The sequence below is a fragment of the Salmo salar genome, chromosome 11, assembly GCF_965601325.2.
Source record: "Salmo salar chromosome 11, fSalSal1, whole genome shotgun sequence".
Taxonomy (NCBI): Eukaryota; Metazoa; Chordata; class Actinopteri; order Salmoniformes; family Salmonidae; genus Salmo; species Salmo salar.
This window is the reverse complement of record NC_138301.1, coordinates 124,653,013-124,663,012: the sequence shown is the minus strand read 5'-3', so window position 1 is coordinate 124,663,012 and position 10,000 is coordinate 124,653,013. Positions and strand designations below refer to the sequence as shown.

Genomic DNA, 10,000 nt, shown 5'->3' with positions numbered 1-10,000 from the left:
CCATCTGTATGTGTGTTCCTTACCTACCAGTCCATCTGTATGTGAGTTCCTTACCTATCAGTCCGTCTGTATGTGAGTTCCTTACCTACCAGTCCGTCTGTATGTGAGTTCCTTACCTATCAGTCCATCTGTATGTGAGTTCCTTACCTATCAGTCCATCTGTATGTGAGTTCCTTACCTATCAGTCCATCTGTATGTGAGTTCCTTACCTACCAGTCCATCTGTATGTGAGTTCCTTACCTACCAGTCCATCTGTATGTGAGTTCCTTACCCATCAGTCCATCTGTATGTGAGTTCCTTACCTATCAGTCCATCTGTATGCGAGTTCCTTACCTATCAGTCCGTCTTTCTCCAGCAGGGCAGTGAGGTGACGCATGGTGCTGTGTATGAGCACGCTGTCTATGGCAGCCCGTAGGCGGGGGGAGGGGGAGTGTCCATCCAGTAGCGGTAGAACCGACGGACAGTAGCAGGTCACCATGTTGGTTAGAGTTCTCTCCTCACTACCCGGGTCCAGCAGCCAAGACGCCACCTAAACACACACACACAGATACACACACACACACACACACAGAGACACAGACACAGACACAACACACACACACACACACACACACACACACACACACAGATAGACACACACACAGATAGACACACACACACACACACACACACACACAACACACACACACACACACACACACACACACACACACACACACACACACACACACACACACACACACACACACACAGATAGACACACACACACAGATAGATAGACACACACACACAGATAAAACTCCACCTACACAGCTTGTATATAAATGTGTAAATGTATATACATGTCTGTGTGTGTGTGTGTCTATCTATCTGTGTGTGTGTATCAGTGTGTGTGTGTGTGTGTGTGTGTGTGTGTGTGTGTGTGTGTGTGTGTGTGTGTCTGTGTGTCTCTCTCTGTGTGTGTGTGTGTGTGTGTGTGTGTGTGTGTCTATCTATCTGTGTGTGTGTGTGTGTGTGTGTGTGTGTGTGTGTGTGTGTGTGTGTCTCTATCTATCTGTGTGTGTGTGTGTGTGTGTGTACCTTCAGGTCTTCACAGGGTCCTTCCAGGGAGATACCATAGCTCAGCACCAGAGTCTTGTACACCTGGATGATGTCATAAGTCATGACCACACCCCTTGCCCCGTCGGCCAATGACTTACTCAGACAGGCTCTCATCTGCTCCACCCTCTCTCCAACTGGCAAATCAGCAGCCAGCGGGGGCGGGGCCAGACTGGAGCTCATCTCTGTGGGACAGTAATTCCATGTTCATGACATGTCAGAGTGAAAACAGAAGTTGGATTCAGTTACCTCAGAAAGCCAGTACAGCTATCCCAAAGAAACAATACAGTTCAAAACCCACATAAATAGATCGTTGTAGTTAACTGCTGGAATTATAACTTGGAGGACCGTTACTATGACAGAGAGAGAGAGAGAGTGGGTGGGTGTGTGTGTGTGTGTGTGTACCGCTGTCCTGTTGTAGTGAAATGTTGTGTGTGTGTGTGTGTATGTGTGTGTGTACCGCTGTCCTGTCGTAGTGAAATGTTGTGTGTGTGTGTGTGTGTGTACCGCTGTCCTGTCGTAGTGAAATGTTGTGTGTGTGTATGTGTGTGTGTGTGTGTATGTATGTATGTATGTATGTGTGTGTGTGTACCGCTGTCCTGTCGTAGTGAAATGTTGTGTGTGTATGTATGTATGTATGTATGTATGTATGTATGTATGTATGTATGTATGTATGTATGTATGTATGTATGTATGTATGTATGTATGTATGTATGTATGTATGTATGTACGTACGTACGTATGTATGTATGTATGTGTGTGTGTATGTGTGTGTGTGTGTGTGCGTACCTGTACTCTGCTGCTGCGGTAGTAGTGATATGTAGTAAGAGTCTGTCTCTCCCCAGCAGACAGCCAGTCCTGTTAACACCACACTTCCTGTGGAACACCGGGAAAGACCTACAAATATCACAGAAACATGAATAACTAAGACTCAATCACAGAAACATCAATACATGAATGTTATAGGTTTACATGCTCACCAACATCCTGTTATAGGTTTACATGCTCACCAACATCCTGTTATAGGTTTACATGCTCACCAACATCCTGTTATAGGTTTACATGTTCACCAACATCCTGTTATAGGTTTACATGTTCACCAACATCCTGTTATAGGTTTACATGTTCACCAACATCCTGTTATAGGTTTACATGTTCACCAACATCCTGTTATAGGTTTACATGTTCACCAACATCCTGTTATAAGTTTACATGCTCACCAACATCCTGTTATAGGTTTACATGTTCACCAACATCCTGTTATAGGTTTACATGTTCACCAACATCCTGTTATAGGTTTACATGTTCACCAACATCCTGTTATAGGTTTACATGTTCACCAACATCCTGTTATAGGTTTACATGTTCACCAACATCCTGTTATAGGTTTACATGTTCACCAACATCCTGTTATAGGTTTACATGCTCACCAACATCCTGTTATAGGTTTACATGTTCACCAACATCCTGTTATAGGTTTACATGTTCACCAACATCCTGTTATAGGTTTACATGCTCACCAACATCCTGTTATAGGTTTACATGTTCACCAACATCCTGTTATAGGTTTACATGCTCACCAACATCCTGTTATAGGTCTACATGTTCACCAACATCCTGTTATAGGTTTACATGCTCACCAACATCCTGTTATAGGTTTACATGTTCACCAACATCCTGTTATAGGTTTACATGCTCACCAACATCCTGTTATAGGTCTACATGTTCACCAACATCCTGTTATAGGTTTACATGCTCACCAACATCCTGTTATAGGTTTACATACACACCAACATCCTGTTATAGGTTTACATGTTCACCAACATCCTGTTATAGGTTTACATGTTCACCAACATCCTGTTATAGGTTTACATGTTCACCAACATCCTGTTATAGGTTTACATGCTCACCAACATCCTGTTATAGGTTTACATGCTCACCAACATCCTGTTATAGGTTTACATGTTCACCAACATCCTGTTATAGGTTTACATGTTCACCAACATCCTGTTATAGGTTTACATACACACCAACATCCTGTTATAGGTTTACATGTTCACCAACATCCTGTTATAGGTTTACATGCACACCAACATCCTGTTATAGGTTTACATGCTCACCAACATCCTGTTATAGGTTTACATACACACCAACATCCTGTTATAGGTTTACATGTTCACCAACATCCTGTTATAGGTTTACATGTTCACCAACATCCTGTTATAGGTTTACATGTTCACCAACATCCTGTTATAGGTTTACATGTTCACCAACATCCTGTTATAGGTTTACATGTTCACCAACATCCTGTTATAGGTTTACATGTTCACCAACATCCTGTTATAGGTTTACATGTTCACCAACATCCTGTTATAGGTTTACATGTTCAGCAACATCCTGTTATAGGTTTACACGTTCACCAACATCCTGTTATAGGTTTACATGTTCAGCAACATCCTGTTATAGGTTTACATGTTCACCAACATCCTGTTATAGGTTTACATGTTCACCAACATCCTGTTATAGGTTTACATGTTCACCAACATCCTGTTATAGGTTTACATGTTCACCAACATCCTGTTATAGGTTTACATGGTCACCAACATCCTGTTATAAGTTTACATGCTCACCAACATCCTGTTATAGGTTTACATGTTCACCAACATCCTGTTATAGGTTTACATGTTCACCAACATCCTGTTATAGGTTTACATGTTCACCAACATCCTGTTATAGGTTTACATGGTCACCAACATCCTGTTATAGGTTTACATACACACCAACATCCTGTTATAGGTTTACATGTTCACCAACATCCTGTTATAGGTTTACATGTTCACCAACATCCTGTTATAGGTTTACATGCTCACCAACATCCTGTTATAGGTTTACATGTTCACCAACATCCTGTTATAGGTTTACATGCTCACCAACATCCTGTTATAGGTTTACATGTTCACCAACATCCTGTTATAGGTTTACATGCTCACCAACATCCTGTTATAGGTTTACATGTTCACCAACATCCTGTTATAGGTTTACACGTTCACCAACATCCTGTTATAGGTTTACATGTTCACCAACATCCTGTTATTAATGAGGATACTCAAGTATTCTGTTTTTACTGGACACGTATAAACATCATATCCCCGATTACAATAACCTGTAAAAGCTATGTGAAACCCGGGTAAGATGCCTGGGAAATGCTGGTGTTAGACGGGATACTGTGGCATGTCAACATGTAATCCATTTTACTGTTGTTTTCACGGTCTGCTCTGGCTCCGTTTCACATATCATGGGTGACGATGTTTTCATCTGATTGTCGTATTATAATTTCCGACATTTGGGAGGACATTATTATAATTTCTGACATTTGATAGGCCATATTATAATTTCAGACATTTGATAGGCCATATTATAATTTCAGACATTTGATTGGCTATTATTATAATTTCAGACATTTGATAGGCCATATTATAATTTCAGACATTTGATAGGCCATATTATAATTTCAGACATTTGATAGGCTATTATTATAATTTCAGACATTTGATAGGCCATATTATAATTTCAGACATTTGATAGGCTATTATTATAATTTCAGACATTTGATAGGCTATTATTATAATTTCAGACATTTGGCCAGACGGAAGCCACTCCTCAGAAAAAGGCACATGACAGCCCGCTTGGAGTTGGTATTCTGTTGTATTCGGCGCATGTGACAAACACAACTTGATTTGATTTGACATTGCAAATGAACAACTTCAGACTGGTTTGCCAGAAATACGTGGGGAGGGGGGGGCATTACAGCCACTCAATAGGGCCTCCGCAAGGAAATTGTAGCCCTGGTGTGTGTGTGAGTGTGTGTGTGAGTGTGTGCGACTGTGCGTGTGAGAGTGTGTGTGTGTGAGTGTGTGTAGTTACCTCTCATCTGCCTCCCTCCAGTCCCTCCGTCTCCTCCGTCTCCTATCGTTCGACAGACAGGAACGAGGGAATACCTCTCCTTCCTCCTCCATTCCTCTATAAAGGTGTAGAACAGTGTTCTGTCGCTCGCCACGTCTATGATGGCCAGCCCACCGCTAGGGCTGCTGGGAGAGAGAGATGCATCCTGGGAGAGCTGGAGGGTGAAGCCCTCGTCAGTCAGAGATGGGGGGGAGGAGGGGACAGGAGGAGAGTCTAGCAACGTTTTGGGTTGAGGGGCTGGTTTGGTGTCTGGTTTAGGGGCTGAGTGAGAGTGTGTGTGCGTTTTGAGATTTGGTTTCAGGGACTGGGGACCAACAGAGACTGCTGGTTGATCAGGGAGGCGGGTGGAGTGAGCTGATTGGTGGATGGGTCGAGGGGTGGGGGTTGAATGGTTGAGAGGATGGGAAATAAGAGTTGGTTGGTTGAGAGTTCTGGTGGTGAGAGGTGATTGGTGGATCGTCCTCGTGGCGTGAGGTGATTGGACAGAGGAGGTGGTCAGTTTGACGGTTTCTGGAGTTGGGGGGATGAGGTCCCCGTGAGCCCCACCTAATCTCCCCTCTTCTCTCTCCCCAATTTGTCCCCCTGTCTCCCCCCATCTCACGTTGTTCTCTCCCGTCTCCCCTCGTCTCTCCCCCTCTTTCTCCCCCAGTTGTCCCTCTGTCTCTCTGTCCTCATCGGCATGTACCAGTGGTGTTAGACCAGTCAGACCAGTCAGACCAGTCAAACTGTCCTCTGTCTCTCTGTGCTCAGCATGTACCAGTGGTGTTAGACCAGTCAGACCAGTCAAACTGTCCTCTGTCTCTCTGTGCTCAGCATGTACCAGTGGTGTTAGACCAGTCAGACCAGTCAAACTGTCCTCTGTCTCTCTGTGCTCAGCATGTACCAGTGGTGTTAGACCAGTCAGACCAGTCAAACTGTCCTCTGTGTCCTGTTTGTCAACAGCTGTGTGTGTGAGTGTGTGAGCTGGTTGCAGCAGAGGGTGCTGGGACGGCTGGTCAGACATACTAGGCCAACGATCAAAGATGTCCTGGAGTCCAGGGCTGCAGTGGAGGGAGGATTCAGACTCTGTCCTCTTCTCTCTCTCCTCCTCTCTCTCTCTCTTTCTGTTTTCCTCTCTCACTCCATCTCTCTGTGATGCAGGTCTTTTAAACAGCCTGCTCTCACACACTGCAACACCTCTCCCTCCATCTCGCTCCTTCTCAATCCCTCCATCTCTCTCCTTCTCAATCCTTCCATCTCTCTCCTTCTCAATCCCTCCATCTCTCTCCTTCTCAATCCCTCCATCTCTCTCCTTCTCAATCCCTCCATCTCTCTCCTTCTCAATCCCTCCATCTCTCTCCTTCTCAACCCTTCCATCTCTCTCCTTCTCAATCCTTCCATCTCTCTCCTTCTCAATCCCTCCATCTCTCTCCTTCTCAATCCTTCCATCTCTCTCCTTCTCAATCCTTCCATCTCTCTCCTTCTCAATCCCTCCATCTCTCTCCTTCTCAATCCCTCCATCTCTCTCCTTCTCAATCCCTCCATCTCTCTCCTTCTCAATCCCTCCATCTCTCTCCTTCTCAATCCTTCCATCTCTCTCCTTCTCAATCCCTCCATCTCTCTCCTTCTCAATCCTTCCATCTCTCTCCTTCTCAATCCTTCCATCTCTCTCCTTCTCAATCCCTCCATCTCTCTCCTTCTCAATCCTTCCATCTCTCTCCTTCTCAATCCTTCCATCTCTCTCCTTCTCAATCCCTCCATCTCCTCCTTCTTCTCCGCTGTGATTGTGTTCCGGTCGCTCCGTCAAACACTGGACATGCGTTTTTTCCGGACCGTGAACGTCTGTCTGACCATTGCTGTGGTCAGGTCGGGGTCTGTCTGTCTGACCGCAGTCTTGTTCGTGTTGCAGTCCCGACGTGTGTCTCAGCAGGCTCCGCCTCTCCAGGAAGTGCTCTCCAACCAGCAGAGAGTCGCCCCACTCTGATAGGTTGAAGGACGACTCGCCCCATTGGACGGCCTCCTGTTCCTCTGCCTCCTGATTGGCTATGAGCCCGCTGCGTTGCCGCTGCTGGTTGGACAGGAGACTCATCTCCATGACAACAGGCCCCTCCTCCTTCTCTTCCTCTGATTGGTGAGAGTCGTGGCTAAGCCCAGCCAATAAGGAGCTGTCGTACAGGCTGTCGAATAGGAAGCTGCTACTGCCGTTTAGACTGTTCTCATTGGTCACTGAGGAGCGGTGTGCGCTAGGGGGTGGGATGGGTTCATCATCATCATCATCGTCATCATCATCATTATCGCCTGCCAAGATCTGGAGAGGAAGAGTACACCATCATCATCATCACCATCATCACCACCACCATCATCATCATTACCATCACCATCATCACCATCCCCACCACCATCACCACTACCATCACCATTACCATCACCACTACCATCACCACTACCACCATCATCACCACTACCATCACCACCACCATCACCACTACCATCACCACTACCATCACCATCATCATCACCATCATTACTAACACCATTACCAACATCACCACCACCACCATCATCACCACCACCACCATCATCACCATCACCACCATCATCACCATCACCACCACCATCATTACCACCACCACCATCATCACCATCATCACCACCACTAACACCATCCCCACCACCACCATCACCATCACCACCATCATCACCACCACCACCATCATCACCATCACCACCACCATCATTACCATCACTAACACCATCACCACCAACACCATCACCACCACCATCACCACTACCATCACCACCACCACCACCACCATCATTACCATCACTAACACCATCATCACCATCCCCACCACCATCACCACTACCATCACCACCACCACCACCACTATCACCACCATCACCATCATCATCACCACTACCATCATCACCACCACCACTACCATCATCACCACCACCACTACCATCATCATCACCACTACCATCATCACCACCACTACCATTATCACCACTACCATCATCACCACCACCACTACCATCATCACCACCACTACCATTATCACCACCACCACTACCATCACCACCACCACTACCATCATCACCACCACTACCATTATCACCACCACCACTACCATCATCACCACCACTACCATTATCACCACCACCAACACCATCACCACCACTACCATCATCACCACCACCAACACCATCACCACCACTACCATTATCACCACCACCACTACCATCACCACCACCACTACCATCATCACCACTACCACCATCATCATCACCACTACCATCATCACCACCACTACCATTATCACCACTACCATCATCACCACCACCACTACCATCATCATCACCACTACCATCATCACCACCACTACCATTATCACCACCACCACTACCATCATCATCACCACTACCATTATCACCACCACCACCACCAACACCATCACCACCATCACCACTACCACCATCATCAGCACCACCACCACCACCACCACCACCATCATCACCACCACTAACACCATCACTACCACCACCACTACCATCACCACCATCATCACCACTACCATCATCACCATCACTACTACCATCACTACTACCATCACCACCACCATCATCACCACCACCATCATCATCATCACCACCATCACCACTACCACCACCATCATCACCACCATCACCACTACCATCACCACTACCATCATCACCATCACTACTACCATCACCACCACCATCATCACCACCACCATCATCATCATCACCACCATCACCACTACCACCACCATCATCACCACCATCACCACCACCAATACCATCCCCATCACCCCCACCATCACCACCACCCCCACCACCATCCCCACCCCCATCACCCCCACCACCATCCCCACCACCACCCCCACCATCACCCCCACCACCCCCATCACCATCACCACCACCCCCATCATCACCACTACCTGGTCGTCGAGGATCTGTTCCATCTGGCTGTCAGTCAGAGAGAAGTTGTATCTGGGCGCAGCGTCGTCATGGGAACCATAGGTATGGGGGTTGCCATGGATACTGTAGACTGGTGAGGGGTTCGGTGGGTTAACGTCGTTGGATTTCTCCTCTCCAACTTTCTCCCTCCTTCCTCTCTCCTCCTCTCCACCCGTCTCCCTCCTTCCTCTCTCCTCCTCTCCACCCGTCTCCCTCCTTCCTCTCCCCTCCTCTCCACCCGTCTCCCTCCTTCCTCTCTCCTCCTCTCCACCCTTCTCCCTGTTCCCTCTCCCCTCCTCTCCACCCTTCTCCCTCCTCCCTCTCTCCTCCTCTCCACCCTTCTCCCTGTTCCCTCTCCCCTCCTCTCCACCCTTCTCCCTCCTCCCTCTCTCCTCCTCTCCACCCGTCTCCCTCCTTCCTCTCTCCTCCTCTCCACCCTTCTCCCTGTTCCCTCTCTCATGCTGTGAGTTAGCTGCCTCTCTCTCCCTCTCCTCCTCTCTCTGGTCTTGTAGTAGAATCATTCTCTCAGTCTGAGTGTCCAACTCCAAACTATCCCCAAACCTTCCCTCCTCCTCCTCCTCCTCGTAGAGTTCAGGAGACCCACACTTATTCTCCTCTTCCACCCTCCGGCGTTTGACTACAAAAGAGAGAGGAAGAGCTGGGGCTTGGGCAGAGGAGAGGAAGAGGGGAGGAGGGACAGGGGAGAGGAGGCAGGGAGGAGGGGGAACAGGGACCTCTGGTGGTGCCTTGCTCTGGAGGAGGGGTGCTGACTTTGGGGTTGAAACCGAGTTCGGGGCAGGGATCGGTAGGGTTTTAGGAGGAAGTTTAAAATATGTTCTTCTCCTCCTCTCCTCTCTCTCTCTTTTCTCCCCCCTCTCCTCCTCCCCTCTCTCCCCCCCTCTCTCTCCCCTCTCCTCCCCTCTCTCTCCCCTCTCCTCCTCCCCTCTCTCTCCCTTCTCTCTCCCCTCTCTCTCCCCTC

General features: G+C 47.6%; 1 protein-coding gene across 1 annotated transcript in view; it reads right to left on the bottom strand.

Moving 5' to 3' along the window:
* Positions 1-10,000, bottom strand: part of polq (polymerase (DNA directed), theta) — a 122,044-nt gene that overhangs the window by 36,284 nt on the left and 75,760 nt on the right. Inside the window, exons 18-23 of the mRNA XM_082957597.1 lie at positions 9,990-10,000; positions 9,003-9,944; positions 5,023-7,348; positions 1,888-1,995; positions 1,081-1,283; positions 334-529 (exon numbers count right to left, since the gene is read on the bottom strand). The exon at positions 9,990-10,000 is cut by the window's right edge and continues 1,238 nt beyond it. Of these exons, the coding sequence (XP_082813723.1) occupies positions 334-529; positions 1,081-1,283; positions 1,888-1,995; positions 5,023-7,348; positions 9,003-9,944; positions 9,990-10,000 (3,786 nt within the window). The remainder of the gene's footprint in view (positions 1-333; positions 530-1,080; positions 1,284-1,887; positions 1,996-5,022; positions 7,349-9,002; positions 9,945-9,989) is intronic.